Source organism: Protopterus annectens, chromosome 4.part1, assembly GCF_019279795.1.
Source record: "Protopterus annectens isolate FY-2018-M chromosome 4.part1, PAN1.0, whole genome shotgun sequence".
Lineage (NCBI taxonomy): Eukaryota > Metazoa > Chordata > Ceratodontiformes > Protopteridae > Protopterus > Protopterus annectens.
The window spans coordinates 286,019,728-286,042,951 of NC_056734.1; the positions used below are offsets into that span (position 1 = coordinate 286,019,728).

Consider the following 23,224-nt stretch of genomic DNA (forward strand, 5'->3'; position numbering starts at 1 on the left):
CAAGGAGAAGTGAATACAGATGAGTAACACAGAAGAGTAGATAACACTAGTTAATCACTATTAAACCTACGTATATGGAACAGCACAACCTGAATGATATAACAGTTAATTTACAAGACTCTATTACCTACAAGGATTAAAATGGCCATTTGAGTGTTCGGAAAAACTGAACAAATGGTGTAAGGGAGCACCTTTGCAAAAGAACACATTACGTAGCATCTTGCAGTAATTAGAAAGGAATTCTTTGTTTCTACTCCTAAAGGTAATGAATTATTGAAATATTCAGGAGTAACTGCAGTACATGAGTGGATCCACTATTTTGAAGATATTATATAGTTTATAAAGTGGTAAATCATTTACCAGAATGAAAATGGACAGCACTAAGTGATGTAATTTCAACAATAAATTACCTCAAAAATCACAGAGACAAAATGCTCTAAATATATATTACCCACTACATCATACCTGTATATATGAAGGCCACATAATCAGGGTGCCTTTGCTTAAATTCATATGTTATTTGATCTCTGTCTTCTTTGGAAAGCTTTTTTAAAGATGGTGTATACATAACAGAAAATGCATCAGATCGGGTAATTGCTTCCTCTAGCATAGCCTTTTAATAAAAACAAAAGTTAATAGTCATAATCATGTAATCGTACTGCCACATCCATTGTAATAATAGCAACAAGTAAAGTACAGCTGTTAAAAAGTTGTCTTACCATAACGTTCTATCTGTGTTGTTCATCTTCTTTCATTCATCACTGATGGGTTGGGTTCGAACCCTTGGTACCGAGTCGGCCTATTACCAAGCTCATGCCAGCCAAAAAAACTCTCAAGTTAAGTCTCTACCCAGAAAGCCCTTCTCCCTGTTACCTCAGATCGAGTTTAGAGAGAATCAAGTAAAGCCGAGGCCACTTCTGCAACTACTCTAGGGCACCACTTAGACCCAAAGTATCCCCCAGGAGCCTTTGGAGGGGGGAAGGAGGGTGGGAAGTGATGAATGAAAGAAGATGAACAACACAGATGGAATGTTATGGTAAGATATAACTTCTTTATCTGATAGGTTCATAGGTAGCTACTAGGCTATCGGCCCAAGGGCCTACATAAGCCTAGCCAGCAAGGTACCATAACTACGCCACCCAAGAAAGTTATTTTCCTGTGCCACTGTCCATCAGAAACACAGAAGTGATCCCCGGGGTGTATTTCCTATTTCCCATCCACTCATCAAGATTTTTCTTGAAGAGTGCTAATGAAGAACTTTGTGACATAGATGGGTAGCTTATTCCAGAGTATAGGAAGCCTCTGGGACAGGAATCTATCCTCCAGCGTGTCCTGTTTATTGTGATGACAAGGTTTAGGTCCCTAGAGCGGGTAGCTTGGAGGAATTGGGATTTCTTTAGGTGTAGCATGTCTAACAGCTCTGGGTTTGACATAGCTTTATATGTTAGGCAGAGATCACCTCGGAGTAGGCAATATGCTACGAGTAAAGCTGAAGTTTTTTGAGGCGGTCAGTGTAGGGCATTTGTTTGAGGCCAGTAATCCTCTTTGTGAGGTACTTCTGTGGCCTTTCCAGCTGCTGCAGATATCTGGTGGGATGGCCTGGTAACGGGAAGAGAGTGAAGAAGTCATGACACTTGCTGTTTTGTGGAGTAGCAAAAAGATCGCAGCAAGGCTGGCCCCATCTTTGGAAGACTTCTTCCAGCACTGATTTCTTTAGAGACCACTCGTGAGGCATGAGAATGGCCCAGCTCAACTTGTCCGCAATCACGTTGGACTTCCCAGGAATGTGCGTTGCTATCAGAAAATGCTGAGAAGAAATCGCCCACTGCCAAAGTCTGAGTGCCTCTCGACATAAGGGGTAGGACTTGGTTCCGCCCGGTTTGTTGATGTACCATACTACGGACATGTTGTCCGTCTGAATTGCAATAGTCCCTGTGGGAAGCGAGTCCTGAAGGGCTTGCAACGCTAAAAGCACTGTTCTCATCTCCAAGACATTTATGTGCAAGTGGCACTCGAAAGGTTGCCACGTGCCCTGGACTGTCCTGCCCTGATAATACCCCCCCCCCACCCGATCAGGGAGGCATCCGTTGTCACCGCGGCGATTGGGGGGGGGTGAAGGGTCTGCCCTGGAGAACTTAAGGTGATGAGATCCACCAAGACAGGTGATTCTTGCATGATTGAGTTAGTAGAATGATGTGAGACATCGGGAGCTGTTGGAAGGACCATTGAGTAAACAGCATCCACTGGAGGATCCGCATGTGAAAACGAGCTAAGGAGAGAAGTGTGATAGTAGCTGCCATGAGTCCTAATACCTTCAAGACTACCCTGGCTTTGAACTTGTTGCATTGAAGTAGAAGGTAAACTTGTTTGCGGATATCTAACACTCTTTTCTCTGTAAGTCTGGCGGAAAGACTGAGTGTGTCTAAGGTGACGCCTATAAAGGTAATAGATTGACAAGGCAGATTTTTCGAAATTTATTGAAATGCCTAGAGCTTGGCAAGTTTAGATGGTGAAGTCTCTGGATAAAAGCAGTTGATGTCTGGTGGTGGCGATAAGGAGCCAGTCGTCCAAATATGGAAACACCTGGAATCCTTGACACCTCAAGTGAGCCGCGACCACTGCCATGCATTTGGTAAACACTCGGGGCTGTAGTGAGACCAAAGGGCAGGGCTCTGAACTGGTAGTGACTGGCTCCCAGCCTGAAGCGGAGAATCCTCCTGGAGCGTCTGTGCATTTTGATATGGTTCATAGGTTCATAGGTTCATACTAGGCTATCTGCCCGAGGGCATTTACAAGCCTAGCCCATAGTTTTGTGGCCACCCCTTTAGTATGGGGAACTATACCCATTATTTTGCTGTGCCTCTGTTGAGCAGTGACACTGAGGTGGTAGTACGCATCCTGAAGGTCTATCGAGCACATCCAATTGTCCTGACCCAAGAAGGGTAGAATGGACTGTAGCATGACCCATTTTTTGATATAATTGTTTAACTTGCTGAGATCCAGTATTGGTCTTCAGTCCCCTGTTTTTTTTGGCACCAAACAGAATTTGGAGTAGATTCCGGATCCTTGCTGGTCTGCTGGGACTGGTTGGATACCTCTTTTTGACAGCAGCTTTGATATTTCTAATGCTGCTTGTTCTCTTCGACTGGGTGGAAAGTCTAGAAGGGATCCTTTGGGTTGGGATGGGATGTGAATAAAGGGAATTTTGTAACCCTCGGATATGACTGACTGTACCCATTTGTCTTGAGTGAGGGAAAGCCAGGCTTTTGGGTACAGTGATAATCTTCCCCCGACTGCCTCCGAAGGTGGACAGCCGGGCAGCTCCTCAGGGATGCTGAAAGGGTTTATCAGAGAAAGTTTCTCTGCTACCCTGGTTTATGGACCTCCTCTGCCCTAGGGCGGCCTATTGTTATTCCCCTCTGCCTCTAGAGGGGAATCGACCTGTGCATCAGATGAGACTCCCTGTGGTTTGCGGAACCACATTTTTCCTCCCTTCTGACCTTTGGATAAGGTCTAGAAGGGTAAGAAAATCGGTCACCCACGGCACAGAGAGTCATACCTTCCTGCTTGCACCTAGTCAATGTATCCTACACCTCACGTCCAAACAATGTTGAGCCATCAAAGGGGGAATTGGTGAAGGACACCTTGAAAGGGTCCAAAATTGCAAAGCCGCATCCAGGCGTGATGTCGTAAAGCTACACCTGTGCCTGCGCCCTACTGCCCCCATCAGCCGCATATGAGATAAGCATGGAGGAGTTGACAATCAAATTCAGGGTTGCCAACTGGGAGTTCATTTTGTCTTGGAACCCCTCAGCTGTTGGATCCTGCATGGCCTCACCCATATCCTTGAGCAAATCTCTGGAGACGGGTGAAGTGACACAAGTAGTTCAGCGACCGCATTGAAAAGGTCGCTGATGAAAACATCCGCTTACCATACCTGTCCATGGTCCTAGACTCCTTATTAGGAGGATGGACAGGTACCGAAGGATCGGCTAACTCCTTCTTAGTGGCTACGGCCACCACCATGGCATCAACAGAGACACCCTTAGATAGAAACTCTTTCTCTTTAGGGGCAGTAATAAATTTTGATGGCCTCCTTGGGGTAGGTTCCACTGAATCAGGGGCCGTCCAAGCCTTCCTTGCCACCACTTCCATAAGGTGGTCAAAGGGAGGGGACACCCAGGAGGTGGAAGGGCGAGAGCCAAACGCCTCAATGTAAACCGACTCATCCTCTGAAGGGTTAAGGGCGGGTCAGTTCCCCCTCTGTTTAAGGATTTCAAGGATGTCAGCAAAAGAGACATCCTCAGAGGGGGACCGAGGGGAACCTTCAGATTCCTCCAAGTCGGTGTCAGAGGTGATAGACTCAGGGGAGTCAATGTTACGAGGGGGTGGGTAGAAACCACCGCAGGCACTGAAGAGCGAGGAGCTGACTGAGCCGACTGTGGGGTAGACACGGGGTCTAGCACGCTCCGCATGACCTCGAAGGCGCCCCGATCAGCCAAGGCCGAAGGTCCCCACTCTGAGGAGACAAGGACCCCCCCGGCATCGACAGGGACGACTCCGAGGCCGATGTCGGAGCCGAACTCACCAGCGCAGACGCTCTGAGAGGGAGAACAGGGTCGGACAAGGGTCCGATGCCACTCACCCCCTCGGAGCCGGCGAGGGAAGCCTGGCATCGAGATCCCTCCAAGGAGGAAATCTGAGTAGACGACGGAGCCGAAAGGGTAGGTATTAGCTCTGACCCACCGACAGCTACAGCTCCGACGAGCCCCGGCTCCGAACTCAAAAGAGTCGGAGGAGGAATAGAAGCAGGGATGGGAATAGCCGCTGACTGTTGAGTAGGGCTATGCAGCATTTGGGCCAGTGCCTCGGACTTGAGAAGTCTACTCACCACCCTTTGTAAGTCATGGTCGGACAGCCTGGAGGACCGAGAGGAATGGGACCTATGGCTCCGCTCCGACAGAAGAGGGGATCCCGGAGCCGAGTGGATGGAGCTGATGGAAGGAGACCTCGACCTCTTCTTTGAAGGTGGCTCCGATAAGACTATCGGAGCCAACTGAGTCTTAGCAACCTCAGCTCCGGCCGGAGCCGAGGTAACGGTTTGAGACTTCAAAACATCGACTCCAGCCGGAGCCGATGTCGAAGCAGCCTTAATGCTCCCAACAGACGGCTCTGAAGCTGGAGTAGACGGCATGGAAGTCTTTGAAGGCTTCCCCAACGCAGACTGGGTCGAGGGGCCTTCAGGCTTTAACAAGCCTCTAAGTATAAGTTTGTTTTTGTGTTCTTGCAGGACTCTAGGGCTGAATGCATGGCAAACAGCACAGGAGTCCTGCAGGTGCAAAGGTCCTAGGCAATAGACACAAGAAGTGTGACCGTCTGTCAGAGACATTTTCTGATAGCACGAATCACACTTCTTGAAGCCTGAGACCTTGGAGTCTTTAGACATCCTAAAGAGACTGTATGTAACACAGACACAACACACAGACACACCCTTTAACCAAATGAAAAAATCCAGTCACACTGAAAAGACAGGGGAAAAAAGGGAGTGGGCCAAAGGCCTAAAAGTTAAAAGGGAATAAAAAGGGAATACAAACACAAGGGAGACCCGATTTAAACTAAAGGGATACTCTATATTAAAAACTAAACTAAATAGAAAGGATACGGGTAGAAAATTGAAGTTTTTGACAAGAAAAACTCACTAACCTGCCAGAGCCGGTAGAAGAAAGCACCTCGTCAGTTAAGCGGCAAACGAGATCTGAGTAGTTACCGCCTAGCATTGTGGGATATAGGGGAGCCTTGAGCCGGTGGAATAAGCTCTCGAGCTTTAGTATTGGCCGAGTCGGAGCCGAGGATCGGCTCCGAACCCATCCAGCAAGAATGAAGGCGAGATTGACAACTTAACATTAATAAGTTCCAACAGAATTATCTACATTGTGGAATATAACCCACTTTGCAATGATTGGTTCCCACTGTGGGTTAAATTATGGCATAATCACATTAAAGAATACAGACTTAACCCCAAAGCCCTCCCCTTCATGGACATTTCAAACTTAAAAAAAATTTAAAGTACATAACTTACTTAATCATAAAATTCTCATGTTCCTAGAGCTTTTTGAATTTCTAAGCCTTTCACATATTCTAAAGTTATTACAACCAATTCATTTAAACCCTAACTTAACAATAGGGATTAAGATGTTAAATCTAGCTGAATATCCATTAATCAAAAACTTTATCATTTGGGACTTCTACAAACTTAAAAATAAACCACTGACGAAATCAGGGAAAACTTCAACTTAAGCAAAAAAAAAACATTATCATCATTAGACAAATCATGGAACTCATTGCAAATTTCAAAAACATACCCGAAGATGTGCAAACAGATGTCAATACATCATTAACGATTCTGAGATGTCTGTGTGTACAAATTAATTACACTAATAAAATATCAAGCTTGTACCCTAGTCTCTAAATATTGGAATGGAATAAACAATAAAATTACAATGGAACAGGTTTCACATGCTATAAAAAATACTGTTAAGTTATCTACTTTTAGAAATCTACTATATACACAATTAATGATCGGTTATAATGCTTATTTCACACCAATTAGACTCAACAAATTTAACTCAAACTCTTCCCCTTTCTGTCCATTCTGCCAGATGATGCATGCAGACCTACTTCACATACTTTGGGATTGCAAATTTGCTCAAAATCTATGGGGTTCATTAAGAGTCAGGCTAAAAAAGATGGGATATGGGAAAAATATTATTTCATGGGAGTTTGCAATCCTTCACATTACCACAGATAGAATACCCAAGCAGAAATTCCACATTCTTATCACTCTTTTCATGTTAATGAAACTTTACATCACTCAAAACTGGTTAGATAGATCCAAATTAGCATGGGAGGTATACAGAAACATGGCATTCAAATACATCACCTTCCATAAAAATAACAAGAAATAGTAAAAAAATGTTCCTACTATCAGAAGTTTTGGGGTTTTCTCATTGACCACATTCTTAAGAAATAATACTCTTTGTAGATATTACAGGCATTAGCTTATAATACTCACTACTTTCTGTCCCCTGAATACATAATAATAAAATAAGCAGGGTAAATTCCGCAGTTTCATATTAACTATATAGAACATATGAAACAGTAAAATTCCCTGCTCTATGAAATTTCTCATACGTAGCAGTTGTAAATATTGTATATAGTTGCGGGTTAACTACAGGTCAAAAATCTTTATATCAAGTCATACTACTATTTTTTTATGCAAAACTATCAACAGTATTGGTTATGTGCCATTTCCTTGTTTATTGTAACCTTGCTGGTAAATTATCTATATGGTTTTATGCCCAATATGGTTATATTTTTTGTATGTACCCACTTTGTACATGGGACTATTGTAAATTTGTTGGTGAATTATCTCTGAAATAAATAAAACAGAATTCTGAAAAAAAAGAAATGTCCTGCAAAGTTCTATTATCTCTGACTGAAACCCTAGGTGTAGTAAACAGTAAACACTAACACAGAAGGTTAGAGGACACTAGTTAGTGAATCAAACCACCCATTTCCACACTTGCCAGAAATTTCCTGACCATAACTCAAGGAGAAGTGAATACAGATGAGTAACACAGAAGAGTAGATAACACTAGTTAATCACTATTAAACCTACGTATATGGAACAGCACAACCTGAATGATATAACAGTTAATTTACAAGACTCTATTACCTACAAGGATTAAAATGGCCATTTGAGTGTTCGGAAAAACTGAACAAATGGTGTAAGGGAGCAGCTTTGCAAAAGAACACATTACGTAGCATCTTGCAGTAATTAGAAAGGAATTCTTTGTTTCTACTCCTAAAGGTAATGAATTATTGAAATATTCAGGAGTAACTGCAGTACATGAGTGGATCCACTATTTTGAAGACATTATATAGTTTATAAAGTGGTAAATCATTTACCAGAATGAAAATGGACAGCACTAAGTGATGTAATTTCAACAATAAATTACCTCAAAAATCACAGAGACAAAATGCTCTAAATATATATTACCCACTACATCATACCTGTATATATGAAGGCCACATAATCAGGGTGCCTTTGCTTAAATTCATATGTTATTTGATCTCTGTCTTCTTTGGAAAGCTTTTTTAAAGATGGTGTATACATAACAGAAAATGCATCAGATCGGGTAATTGCTTCCTCTAGCATAGCCTTTTAATAAAAACAAAAGTTAATAGTCATAATCATGTAATCGTACTGCCACATCCATTGTAATAATAGCAACAAGTAAAGTACAGCTGTTAAAAAAAAGTTGTCTTACCATAACGTTCTATCTGTGTTGTTCATCTTCTTTCATTCATCACTGATGGGTTAGGTTCCGAACCCTTGGTACCGAGTCGGCCTATTACCAAGCTCATGCCAGCCAAAAAAACTCTCAAGTTAAGTCTCTACCCAGAAAGCCCTTCTCCCTGTTACCTCAGATCGAGTTTAGAGAGAATCAAGTAAAGCCGAGGCCACTTCTGCGCAACTACTCTAGGGCACCACTTAGACCCAAAGTATCCCCCAGGAGCCTTTGGAGGGGGGAAGGAGGGTGGGAAGTGATGAATGAAAGAAGATGAACAACACAGATGGAATGTTATGGTAAGATATAACTTCTTTATCTGATAGGTTCATAGGTAGCTACTAGGCTATCGGCCCAAGGGCCTACATAAGCCTAGCCAGCAAGGTACCATAGCTTACGCCACCCAAGAAAGTTATTTTCCTGTGCCACTGTCCATCAGAAACACAGAAGTGATCCCCGGGGTGTATTTCCTATTTCCCATCCACTCATCAAGATTTTTCTTGAAGAGTGCTAATGAAGAACTTTGCTTGACATAGATGGGTAGCTTATTCCAGAGTATAGGAAGCCTCTGGGACAGGAATCTATCCCTCCAGCGTGTCCTGTTTATTGTGATGACAAGGTTTAGGTCCCTAGAGCGGGTAGCTTGGAGGAATTGGGATTTCTTTAGGTGTAGCATGTCTAACAGCTCTGGGTTTGACATAGCTTTATATGTTAGGCAGAGATCACCTCGGAGTAGGCAATATGCTACGGAGTAAAGCTGAAGTTTTTTGAGGCGGTCAGTGTAGGGCATTTGTTTGAGGCCAGTAATCCTCTTTGTGAGGTACTTCTGTGGCCTTTCCAGCTGCTGCAGATATCTTGTGAGGTACATTCCAAAAGGGGCGTTGTACTCTATAATGGGTCTAATGAGTGACGAGTAGAAGGGAACAATGGCCTCTTTTTTCCTGGTTGAGAACCCTTTTATGATGAGGTGTGCCACGTAGAAGGACTTCCTGACTACTGTGGAGATGTGACTATCAAAGGAGAGACTACTGTCCACCTGGGTCCCAAGGTCTCTTATCACGCATTTGATGTTAAGTAGATAGATTGCTGCCTATGTGGTAGTTTATGGGTATAGAGTTTTTACCAAAGGGGATGACACTGCACTTTTTGGCATTGAGCTTGAGGCCATGGCTCTGACACCACTCATCTGTCTCAGTGAGGCCCTTCTGTAGGATGTTCACATCATTTGGGGACTTGACTATGGCTCCTAGTTTGCAGTCGTCTGTGAACTTTGTCAGCCAGAGGCCTTCTGTGTTAGCCTGTACTTCAGAGAAGTAGATACCAAACAGGAGAGGTCCCAGGATGGAACTCTGTGGCACTCCACTTGTCACTGCCTTGAGGTCAGATTTGGAGTCTGCATCTTTTACATTGTGGGTTCTGTCAGTGAGCCAGTTGGCAACCCATCTTGTGACGTAGGGATTTATACATAGTTTAGTGAGTTTAGCTATAATTCCAGAATGGGGGATGGTGTCAAAAGCCTTGGCAAGATCAAGATAGGCTGTGTGAACCACCTTACCCTCATCTACGGCTTTGGCGACTGCCTCAAAGAAGACTATCAGGTTCAGGAGGCATGATCTGCCTTTCACAAACCCGAACTGGGTGGGATCCAGAGTTTGGAGGTTACAAATGTCTTTGTGCATGAGTTCCATGATGATACCTTCCATGGCCTTGCAGACCAGGCTCGTCAGGGTAATAGGTCGATAGTTCCTGGGATCAGTGATGGCTCTCCCTTTGTGGAGTGGATAACTGTTGCTGTGCACCATTCAGTGGGCACAAAGCCTGATGTGAGGCTATTATTGAACATGGTGCTTAAGTGGGGAGCCAGTTTGTTCTGAAGTTCGTGTAAAACGCAGCCGGGGATGTTGTCCAGTCCCATGGCTGCTGTGTTTTTGGCTTTAGAGAGTGCAGCTTTTACCTCGGTAGTTGTGATTACAGGGACTCTGCATTCTTCATGGATAGATATGGGCCCTTTAGGGGGTAAAGAGGGGGTAAAGTTAGCACTGAACCGATCTGCCAGGATGTTGGCAATATCAGTCGGTTCTGTAATTTTCATGCCTTTGTGCTGTAACTCAGAGCAGATCTGGGTGATGCCATCTAGATTCTTGACATAGCTATAGAATGCTTTGCGGTTGTCCTTGGATGTACTGACTATTTTGTTTTTCGTAGCTAGCTTGGGAGGATCTTATAAGGGATCTCAGCTTCTTACTGAGGCTGACCAGGGAGCTCCTCCACTCATGGGATTTTATTCTCTTTTGCAACAGTTTCTTCCTTCTGTTGTACAGTCTGTTTATGGCAGGGGACCACCAGATTGGCTTCCTTTTTCTGGAGGATAGCGTCTTGGTTCTGTTTGGGATAGCACAATCCATGCACTCATGTAAGTGCTTATAGAGTGCATTTGTGTAGGATTCAGCAGTTGTAACTGTATTGTCCATCTGCATGGGTGTCATGAAGTTCACCACTTCTGTCTTAAGAAGCATGAAGTTGGCTTTGGAGAAATTTTTACTGTGGTTTCCTTAATGGGGGGTGGGGGCAGGATGTGGATATCAAGGGTGATAAGCTTATGGTCGGATCGGACCAACGAGGAGTTGACTTCAGGTGTAGAACACCGATCACTCATGTTGGTAATGACTAGGTCTAGGATATTGTTGTCCCCGGTGGGGGTTTGGATAAGTTGATCTAGGGCACTGGAGTTTATGAATTCCAGAAAGCATTGAGCTAAGGAGTTGGTATACGAGTAGTTTTCTCAGTTAATGGTGGGGTAGTTGAAGTCGCCCATTATTAGGGTGTTTGGTTGAACCCTAATATTTTCCAGTGCATCATGAAAAGAGGAGTGGGAATCCTAGGGCATGGTGGGGGATCTGTAGCAAGCTACAATTTGGATTGCAGTTTTGCCCAGAGTTAGTTGCACTTGGATAACCTCGGATGCATTATGCTGAGCAACTACCCTGGAGGTGTGGTTATCCTTAATGAATATGGACACACCTCCGCCTTTGGTGTTTCGGTCCAGGTTACATGGCCGAAAAGTGTGGTATGAGTTATAGCCTGGTAGTGCAGGGGGTGCTCTCTGGAGCCTTGAACCAGATCTCAGTCACTGCACAGATATCGATGTTCTCCAGTTTAAGGAGAGCCTCGAGTGAGTGCATTTTGAGATTTAGACTTCTAGCATTGAGTAGCATTACCTTCAGTTTTTGTTTGCCTGTTCCTGTTATGGTGGTGAATTTATTTGAACCCTGCCTAAAAAAGGCACTATAGGGGCCAGCAAGAGCCTTAGCCAGTATCCGGAATCCCACGGGCGACAGATGCAGGCCATCTGTGGCAAAGCATCATGGTCTGTCGACCATGTCATCCCAAGCAAACAGATACTGGATCCCCTTAGAATGACACCAGAAGCTTAACCAATTGTTGAAGTCAATCATTTTGTCCTTGTACTGCGATATCATTCTGGGCAATGTCAGAATGCTACTCAAGGCTAGGGTCATACCTGCCTGGGCTACAAGATCGGAGAGCTGTTCCATGTCTTTTTTCATGTAGTCCAGGGAGGTACGTCTCAGGTCATTCACACCAACATGGACAATGACAGAGTCATATTTGGACTTGGTGTGGTGTGACCTGAGTGCGTGGGCTATGTGGCGGATCCTGGCACCTGACAGGCAGCTGACAGTAATCTTCTCCTTGTCTAGCCTGGTGAGTGAGACATCAGTGTGCCTGACTACAGAGTCACCTATGACTAGTGTGCTGGGTATGTTGTTTTGCCTTATTGGCTGTGGTTGAGTGGCACACTGAGTCTGTGGGCTATGTGTTATTTGGGTTGTGTTGGGGGATGGAGGTTGCTTGCGTTTCTGCTTTGGAGGTCTCTGTTGCTTAGACAGATTATTATTGAGAGCCTCCGCGAATGTTTTTGTCTTACTGTGTGTGGATTTTGGTGGTGTAGACTTAGTGAGACTATGTGATGGGTGTGGTGTGATGCAAATGTTTACCTTCTCCTCATGACTGTCAAGTTCAGTCTTGGTTACAGAGAGCTTTACCTCCAGTTTGGCTAGATAAGTGCATCACTCACAGGTTGTAGTGGTGGGTGGTAGGAGGAGAGGGTTGTCAGTGTACATGAGGCAATTTCTACATTGCCTCAAGATGCCCAGATTCATCAGATAGACAGGAGAGAACACTGGGAGCTGACCCTTGGACATGCCTGAATAAAAAAACGATTTTCCTCTAGATAAGTGAGGAAAGTGAGTACAAGAGCTGTTTTTCTCTAAGCAAGTGAGGAAAGTAAGTACAAAAACTGTTTTCCTCTATGTAATGAGGAAGATAGCGTGCTATAGTAATTAGTAGCTTATTTAGTGCTTACAAGTTCTGAACAAGTACTGAGCATGAACAAGCAAATTTAAGTGCTAACACTAAGAATCTGTATCTGCACTAGAAGAGTTACAGGACAGAAACAAGTGCAAATGCAAGCTTTCAAATCAGAAAGTTGAGAGAGATGGACGAGATTGCCCAAACAGCCAATAACTACAAATTCTGGGCCAAAACCACTCCTTATGTGGTAAAACAGATTACCTAGTGCTTACCACTCCCACTGATAAGCTAAAAGGCTTCCCTCAAACACAGAAAGGCTTGGGGGCTCAGAAGCTTACATACAGTCCTGGATACAGCAAATCTCTATCTGGAACACTAGTTACAGGAAAGGTAGGAAAAAGGCTTACAGTTATTTATTTATTTATTTATTTTTTTTTACAGAAAAGTAGCAAAAACAGTAGTAAAAAAACAATTCACATGCAGTGCAAGCTAGCACATTTGAGTATGCAGCAATATTAGACCAAACAGTTTAAAAATGCAGTTAAATTAAAAAGGACTAAAAGCAAGTGCAGAAAGAGTTTATTAGGTAGAATGTGGTAAAGAGAGGGGACTGGGGGAGTGTCCCAGATCAAATCTACAGTGGGGCGGGCCACCATATTTAAACTACAAACCAAAAATAGGGAGGGTGAGTGGCACAAAACAAACAGTTTCAACAGAGATCTAAGCAACAACTAACAGTACAAACTTTAAAACCAAAAAAATATTCTCAGCTCTGTATATTTGCCGATCAGTCTCGTAGAACAGTGAAACAACAGTTTCAACACAGATCTAAGCAACAATTAACAAACTCTATAACCAAAAAAATATACTCAGCTCTGTATAATTGCAGATACTCTGTAAGGCAGTCTCTCAGAACAGATGTTGTTAATTTTCTTTCCAGTCAACACTGATGGGACAAAATCCCAAGCTACCTTGAGGTCCGTGGGTAACCCTTATGGAAGAACATTCATGGGTACCATTGAGCCGAAGGCAACTCTCCCTCTGGAGACCAAGTCCAAATTGTAATGATTGATAAAGGTATGAGGCTTAGCCCAAATAGCTGCTGCACAGATGTCATCCATGGAAGCCCTGGAATGGAAAGCTACAGATACTGCCATAGATCTAGGGGAGTGAGCTTTAACTTTTGGCATAGATGCATTACTGAAGGAATAGATGAAGTGTATGCAGTCCCTTAGCCATTTTGATAAAGTAACCTTGGAAACAGCCTCTCCCATTTTGGGCACAGAACAGAAGATAAAAAGCTGTTCAAATTTATGGAAAGGTTTGGTCCTGTCTAAATAAAATCTCAGTTGTCTAGGTGCGTCTTAAGAGTGAAGGCAGTACTCTCGTCTATTGGCAAAATTCGGAAAAAATACTGGAAGGTCAATGGCCTGGTTTATGAAGAATTCAGAAACAACTTTGGGGAGAAAGGATGGATTCGTCCCAAGTGATACTCTGTCTTTATGAAAGACCAGATAGGGCCTCTTGATACACAATGCCTGCACCTCCGAGACTCTTTTGGCAGATGTGATGGCTACCAAGAACAAGGATTTCCAAGACAAAAGCTTTAGGTCACACTGCACAGCAGGTTCAAAAGGTTTGTGAGTCAAAGACTGAAGGACTAGAGTGAGGTTCCATGGTTTCACGGGCTGTATGACAGGAGGCCTGATATGGGAAGTCCCCTTGAGGAAAGTTTTGCAAATGCATAGAGAGATAAGAGGGGTGTCATCTATACCACTGTGGAAATTAGAAATTGCCCCTAGATGTACTCATACGGTAGAGGCAGAGGCTCCATTATCAAAAAACCTAGCCAAGTACTGAAGCACTGCAGTAACTGGAGCTGAATACGGGTATAGCATGATATCCTGGACCAGATGGAGAATCTTTTCCATTTATCCTGGTATAGTCTTCTGGTGGATGGTTTGAGAGAGGCCAGAATGATGTCTCAAACAGGCGAGGAAAGATTAGCTTTCCTGCCTACTAGCAGAAGTGGAGAAACCAAGCTGTCAGCTTCAGACTGGACAGATTTGGGTGACAACCCTTGGGGGTGAGTAATCAGATCTGGTAGAGGGTCCAGAATCCACGGCAAATATACTAAGTGAGGCCGAAGAAAGGGGAACCAAACTTGTCAAGGTCAGAATGGGACTATGAGGATCAACCTTGCATCTTAACCAAAGAGCTTTCTTTAAAAATTGTGGGATCAGAGGGATGGGAGGATAAGCGTAAAGAAGTCCCATGCACCAGTCATGGCTCAGAGTGTCCCTCAGTGACCCCTCTTCCTTGGTGTTTGATGGGGAGGCGTAAAGATCACAGCAGGGCTGGCCCCAGTGGCTGAAGATTGCTGATGCCACCTCGGGGTTCAGAGATCACTCGTGAGACATAAGGATGCATCTGCTCAGCTTGTCCGCAATCACGTTGGAGCTCTTCAGGTTACGTGTCACTACTAGAAAGCAGTTGGAAGCTATCACCCACTACCAAATTCTCATGGCTTCTCAACATAGGGGATAGGACTTGGTTCCTCCTTGCTTGCTGATATATCAGACCACTGACATATTGTCTGACTGAATTGAAATTGTCCCGGAAGGGATAGCCGAATGGAAGGCCTACAACACTAACAGCACAGCTCTCAGTTCCAGAACATTGATATGCAGGTGGGCTTCTGAGGTGGACCATGTGCCTTGGGCAGTCTTTTCCTGGAAATAGCTCCCCCCCCACCAGATCAGGGAAGCATCCGTGGTCACAATGGTTGCGGGCTTAGGGGATTGAAATAGACGACTCCAAAGTTTTACATCTGGCCTCATCCACCACAGCAGGTCCTGTTTGCAGTAGTTGGTTATTCGAATCTGGTAACTGAAGGGGCGATAGTTTGGGAACCATTAGGAGCCATTGCAGAATCCACATGTGTAGCTTTGTTAGAGGCATTATTAGGATTGATGCTGCCATAGAACCTAGGGCCTGATGAACTTCCCTTGCAGAAACTGCTGTTTGTGAGAGTATCACCCAGAGTTGAAGCCTCAATCGATGGAGTCTGTGAACTGGGAGTGATACCAGATAGGACTGAGTATTGAACACTGCTCCAATGAACTCATTTGTTGTGTACGGACAAAGTTTGATTTCTCCTAATGTATCGTTATTCCCAACAATTTTGCCAGAGAGAGTATAATGAAGTGCTGTTACCAAAAGATGCTCGGTGGGGGCAGTAAGGAGCCAGTTGTCCAGTTATGGAAACACCTGGAATCCTTTTAGTCTCAAGCGAGCTGTTACCACTGTCATGTATTTCGTAGAAAACTCTGGGGGATGTAGAGAGACCGAACGGCAAGGCATGAAATTGATAATGACTAGCTCCTAGCCGGAATCAAAACAGACTCCTGGAGCATTTGTCCATCCTGATGTGGTAATACACATCCCGGAGATCTATACAGCACATCCAATCGCCTTCCCTTAAGAAGGGGAGAATGGACTGAACCATGACCATCCAGAAATTGGTTTGGGTGACAGACTTGTTTAAGCTGCTGACATCCTGGGTGGAACGTCGGGAAGTTTTCTTGGGAAATTTAGCTGATAAGAAAGGGGAATGGTGTAACCTCTGGTGGTAATGCTCTGCACCCAACGATCTGTGGTGAAGGATTGCCAGACAGCTTGGTGCAGAGAGAAACGACCCCCGACTGCTTCCAGAGATAAGCAATCGGGCTGCTCTTCAGGAGCGCTGATAAGGCTGTCCAGAGAAGGAATCCCTGGATCATTGATTATGAAGACCCTCTCTGCCTCTATAGGGGCATCTTCTGGAATTGTTACCCCCCCCCCATGCCTCAGAGTATCATCACCATGTGCGGCATGGAAGGGACCCTGAGATTTCTTATGCCACATCTTTCCACTCCTCTGATTCCTTGAGGGCTGGAAAACCGCAGGCCTATGGCAGACAGGGTCTTTCTGTCTTGCTCGCACCTGGCTAGCGTGGCCTTCACTTTGGAGCCAAAAAGGGACGAAGCTTCGATGGGAGCATTCAGAAAGGAAAATTTGAAGGGGTCTGTGAGGTCATAAATGCGTATCCAGGCATGACGCCTCAAAACAATGCCCGAACCTGCTGCTGTAGCCACCCCTTCAGTTGCATGTGACAGCAACCTCACGGATGAGTTGGATACTGATTCCAGGGTTGCGAGCTGTGACGTCACTTTGTCTTTGACCTCATCAGACAACTGTCCTGCAAGTGTCCCAGAGAGTTCAGAGAGCAAGTCCCTCTGGAGCCTCATAAAATGTGCCACATAATTCAGGGACCATATGGCAAAGGTCCCTAATGCAAAAACATGCTTCCCAAGTCTGTCCACCACCCGGGACTCCCTGTTGGGCAGGTGGACAGCGGGACTTTCCTCAGCCAAGTCCTTTTTCATGGCTGCCGCTACCATCATAGCATCAACTGGTAACCCTTTGGACCAATGTGGGTTTTCCTCGGAGGAAAAGAATTTTGTCAGGTCTCCGAGGGATCACCTAATTGGAATCAGGGTTCTTCCAAGTGTGCTGCACGATGAGCTGGACAAGCTCATCTGCAGGCAGGTTCATCGAAGAGGTAGAAGGCCGGGCGCAAAAAGCCTGCAGGAACACAGACTCCTCAGATGAAGGGTTGGAGGGCTTCCAGTCACCTCTCTGCTTTAACATCTCCAGGATGTCTCCAAAGGAGACATCAGGTGGTGACCATGGGGACCCTTCACCATCATCGTAATCTGTGTCTTCTGTTATCCCTGTCTTCTGTTAAGGACTCCTCAGGTGAGTCCAAGTGCTTCCTCTTGCATGTCTTCTTTCAAGGGGGCTCCTCAATGGGGGTCTCTGAGGAGGAATTGGAAGAGTAGGTACTCTGAAAAGGGGTGTCTTGTGGCTTCTCTGCCTGGTGTCCCAGGGGGGTGGTCTGTGACAGTTGTAACTCAGAGGGTGAAAACTGGGGTTCCGACATCAAGGGAGTGCTGCCAGAAGCAACAGCCCTCTCCATCAGGCGGAAGGCAGGGCCGAGTGAAGAGGGATGGGAGCCCGGAACTGAGAAAGACAACCTCCAGACTGGCATCACATCCTGCTCTGACGAACCCGTCCCCACGAATGGAGCCTCAAGCAGGATCAGCGCAGATGCAGCCATTGGTGCCGAGGATGGAACAGAGGAGAGATGCGGCTTTGTACCCTGTGCCAAAGCACCCGTCCCCCAATCCTCAGATTGAGGAAGGACCAGTTCAGCAGGAACTGAAGACCAAAGGGACAAACTCAAAGCTGGAGTGATATGCACAGTAGGTGCAGAGGTGATGGGTTCCAAGAAGGATGTCGGAGCAGAAGGATTTGGGACCGAGATGGTCGAAGGAGGAGTGTAAGACGGAGTCTGTGGATAATGTAACCCAAGTCCTGTAGGTGGATGGGTTTTAGAAAATGAGGGAATCCTCCTGGCTAATAATAGCTGGTCTACAAGACGCACCACATCATGTTCCGAAAGGCTCCAGATGGAAAGTCAGGATGTTCGAGGAATGGGCTATACACTTGGCCCAGAAATGGATCCATGTTGGGGGATATTGGGTCCATGGTGCAAGGTCTGCTGGCACTGAAGTCTCTATTTTCGAGACCGGAAGTAAAGGGGCTAAATCCAGTGAGATCGGTACAATGCTCGGTGCCGAAGTGGCACTCAGAGCCGAAATGGTCAGTTCCAAAATGGAAACTAATGGTGTAGTTGAAGGGTCTGCCCTTAGCCGAAGTGGCTACTGGTGGCAAATTTGAAATAGGCATAGTAAGATCTATGATCGGTGCCGAAGGCAAGGCCAGTGCCAAAACAGGAGTCGGTATCGAAGATTTTGAGATGGTCGGAGCTGAAGAAGACGGAGTCGAAGAGACAGATTTATTCTCCGATGATAACTTAGGGACCTTTGATTTCCCAGGCTTGCTCTGATCACCCGATGGTGAAGAAGGAAGAGAGTGGGATCTCTTTTTGTCCTTAGAAGGAGGGGTTGAGACCTCCATTGCAGAAATGGCCTCTGAGAAGGGAGACTTGGGTAACCCTTTCAGGATGAGTTTATTTTTGCACTCATTAAGAGTTGGCTGAAACTCTGACAAATGTCACATGGTGGCTGCACCAAAGGTGGGCCACTCCCAAAGAGTATACACAGTCATCATGAGAATCACTTTTAGGTACCTTGCCCTTACAAGAAGTACAATGCTTAAAACCTGAAGTACCCTTCTTATTCAGCATCTTGATAGAAAAACACCACAGGTCAACTGTATAATCAAACTATAATGAAGTCAACTCCGTTCAAAAATCACAAATATAACAATACACTGGTATGTGGAGAAGAAAAGGGAAACACCTGAATAAAGTTTAAAGCTAACAGGTTAAACAGGCAAAACAATAAAAAGTATGGTATTGAAGAAATACCACAAAGGTAAGGGAAGAAGGCCGTACCAACAAGGGTACTTGAGAGTTTACCAATGGAAACAACGGGTAGAGAGGAAAGAATAAGGTTAGACAGAAGAAATGACACTAAAAATACTAATCGCTTAATAAAATATGAAGATGTCCAGAAATGTTTACACAAATATCAAAAATATTTCACTTAGCTGAGAGCTCGGCTGAAGTATGCATGTGGGTACCTGTTACATGCTTAGCTGATATGCTCTCAGTTCAGTTATTCAAGACATTATTACATGCACTGGTGGGAAAGTATAATCCAAGTAAGCAAGTTTATTACACTAGCTCCTTAGCTACTCGCCTTCTGAGTAAACCAAAGCATTTTATCTACATCTTCCATACATTTATTTATTTTATTTATTTATTTTACATTTGTTAACCGGGGGTGTCTGACTGAGCCGAAAAGACCCTTTTTCAGCAGAGGCCTGGGGAGAAAAGCTCCACAAAGAAAAATTACAGACACATTTAGTTATTTAGACATGATCAGTATACACATAAATTACAAGAGACATGTTTTTACAGTGGTATGCAGCACATAAACAGTTACAGTGGAGAGAACAAACAAAAAAATATTAATTTTAAAAATAAAGGTAATTAATAGATTTGTGGTGTACAGCTGAAATGTGGAACACAGGTAGAATACATACATAGTACACAGGTACAGTACATACATTGCAGATTAGCCAGTGTTTGTGAGTAAGATTGAAAACTATTATCAAGTCCTCTAGATTTTGTATGTATATGTTATCCACTTTCAGTAGGGTTTCTTGTGAGTATGTGGAAGAACATCAGGATAAGAAGTCTTCAAGGCTAGCAGGTGTATTACCAAGTGGAATATAGATCACAATTGTGGTGATGACCTTTTTAGGGTGAAGTTGAAGTTGTGAGATAAGTATGTCCCAATTATTGGGGGAGGGGTAGGAGTTTGGTAATTGACAGACAGTTAAGTTGGACTTGTACAGTAAGGCAGTTCCACCCCCCTTTACGAAGTGGTCTGTCTTCTCTAATGATATTGTAGCCGGTAGGGAGAACTTCTCTGAGTTAGCTGTTTTTATTTAGCCAGGTTTCTGTTAAAGCAACTATGTCTGGGGAGTAGTGTGCTATTGTGGCCTGGAGTTCAGGTATTTTATTTTTGATACTTCTAATATTAATATTTAGCATTAAAAGATGGTTGGTTTTGCTGCTGTTGTTGATTTGCCCAGGGATGAAGAAAGTGGGGGTGTTATGTTCTGACATTTGTGTTGGAGCAGTTTGTGTTGGACAGGATGGATTTGGGCCTGGGTTGGGATGGATATCCCCACTTATGGTGAGCCTGGAGTTAAAATGGTTATACAGATGCTGGAGTTTGGTGAGGAGTGTGAGAAGGTATTGTGCTTTTTTGGAGTAGGAATGAGAGCATATGTGTTTAGTTCTGAATTGGTCCGTTATGTAGTTCTTGAATAACTGTGGGCAGATATTATTATGTGTGGTGTCTGCATACGAGAGTGCATAATGCAGTGCTGTGCTATTAAGTTTAGGGATACTGCTAGAGTGATAACTTGTGGTGTTGTAAAGAATTATGAGAAGACAGACTAGACTTAGTTGTGTGATAGTCATGGTTATACAGACTAGACTTAGTTGTGTGATAGTCATGGTTATAAAGTTTAAGTTGTTTCTAGGTGGGGGGGGGGTCTGAATAGGAATTATAGGGTTGCACTATATGTGGATGGGGAAGTAGAGTGGGTGATGTAAAAAAATGCCTAGTGGGAATGAGAGTGATTGGTAGTATTTTGTGTGGAGCAAGTTGGTGTGGTATAATGTGATATGACTTGAAGAGCTGTGATTCGTGGAGGTGATGTGAGGGTGAGCTGTGGGTGTGGCTGTACTATAAATGTAGAGGTAGTGGGGGTGGAAGGGAATAGAGGTCAGGGGAGCGGAGAGAGCCCGAGCGTTAGCGAGGGTGAATGGAGCATATTCTCATAACGGTACATATTCTCATAATCAACTAATTATTCAATCAATTAACACACATATACAAATTAATTTTATACTTGAAGGGACTAAGAGGAAACTCTTCAAATTAATACTTTCCAATTAATTTCTGTTTTCAAACCAAAGGATTTCAAATTATTTTATGTTAATATCATTCTTGACTCCATTTCATTCAAACCACAACTTTATCTCTACTTCATAACAAACTGACATGCGCTGAAATCCAAAACTTAAACTATTTCCATTTCCATTATAAACTTCATGCGAATGCACTGATATAGAATTTGACATTTTTTTTTAATATAATTTTTTGCTCCTGTATTCAAAATTTCACTTTATGTTTAGGCTGTCCTATATACCAAAGTGGATAACTATCAATATAAAAAAAGAAGTTATGTACTCACCATAACATTCCATGTGTGCTGTCCATCTAATGTTCATTTTTTACTGGTTGGGTTCGGAACCAATCCTCAGTTCAGACTCGGCCTAATACAAATCTCGAGGTCTTCCAACTAGCTCATGGCTAAGCCCTATTCCATGATGCTCTAGGAAAGTTGCCCTGATCTTGTTTGCAGATAAAGCTAAATAAAGGTCACTGAATAAGTGATAAAGTAATGAAGAAGGTCAAGGATATTAAAAGTCAAGTTTTACCAGCTCGGTCCTCCAGGAGCAGGAGGATGGGATGCAAGAATGAAGGTAAGCTGGGCAGCACACATGGAATGTTATGATGAGTATATAACTTCTTTATGTGATGCTGTCCTATCTCGCCTTAATTCTTTACTGGTTGGGACAGCATCCCCAGCACCATCTTTCTCGGGTGGCTCAAGGGAGAATATTTTTCAAAACAGTGGACCCAAAGGAGGCCCTGCTCCTGGGGGCCAAATCCACTTTGTAATGAGTGATAAAGGTATGAGGCTTTGCCCATGTCGCTGCAGCACAAATGGTGTCAATAGGTAATCTTGCTCTAAAGGCAGAAGAGGTTGCAATGGCTCTAGTAGAATGACCTTTCACTTTATGAGAAAGGTCTTTGTTTTTTGATTGGTAAATAAAGGTAATACAGTCTGAAAGCCACTTTGAAAGTGTGACTTTTGACACAGGAGCACCCTTTTTTGAGTCTGAGAAAGACACAAATAACCGGTCTGATTTTCTGAAATCCCTTGTTCTATGCAAGTAGAAATGTAATTGCCTATGTATATCGAGTTGGTGGAGCATATATTCTGCTTTGCTGCCATAATTAGGGAAAAATTTATTTTATTTTATTTTATTTTACATTTGTTGACCGGGCTAGTCTAGCTGGATATATGTCCATTTTCAGTAGAGGCCCGGGGAGAAAATCTCCACACATAACATAAGCAAGACAGATAGACAAATTGTTAATAAAGACTTACACATAAAAATATACATTTAAATCAACTAGTTAATCAAAAATCAGCATACATTAAAGGAACTCAAAAATTTAAACTCATACACAATGTTCTGTCGATTTCAAAGCAAGTTTACCTAATACATATGGTTATGCAGTAAGGCAACAGCCATGTAGATTACAGTAAAAGCTCGAAGGGAAGAGAAGTAGAAGGAGTATGAAGGAAAGAAAAGAAATGGCACAAGGCAAGAATCATAAGTAAGAGAGGAGAAGAAAAAAGACAGTCAAGACGAGGTGGGAGAGATAGTAGACGTAGGTCAGAGCATAAGAGGACAGCAGGGAAGAGAAGCAGGGTAGACGTTAGTTTTCAGGCAAAATGAAGGGTTAAAGGTTAGGAGAGAGTAAGGAGAGGGAAGTTAGCCTGGAGTACTACAAGAACAGAGCCAGTGGTTTTGGAAATGTAGTTTGATTTGTTGTTTGAAGAGAGGTAGGGATGAGATTAGTGTTAACTCTTTAGGCAGCAAATTCCATACTCTGCCTACAGTATTGGTGAAAAGAGAGTCACCAGCTAAGTTGGGAGAATCAGGCCCCAAGATCATGTCACACAGATTTTGCAAGGCTTTTCTGAAAGGTAAAGAAGAAAAAAAAGGATAAGAAAAGAAAACCACTAGGCCACTGACTACACTATGCTCTGACCTACGTCTACTATCTCTCCCACCTCGTCTTGACTGTCTTTTT

General features: G+C 43.8%; 1 protein-coding gene across 1 annotated transcript in view; it reads right to left on the reverse strand.

Moving 5' to 3' along the window:
* The window catches only part of SPATA16 (spermatogenesis associated 16), a 2,543,770-nt gene that overhangs the window by 959,465 nt on the left and 1,561,081 nt on the right, over positions 1–23,224 (reverse strand). The window contains exon 6 of the mRNA XM_044070135.1: positions 8,074–8,221. Coding sequence (XP_043926070.1) covers positions 8,074–8,221 — 148 coding nt within the window. The remainder of the gene's footprint in view (positions 1–8,073; positions 8,222–23,224) is intronic.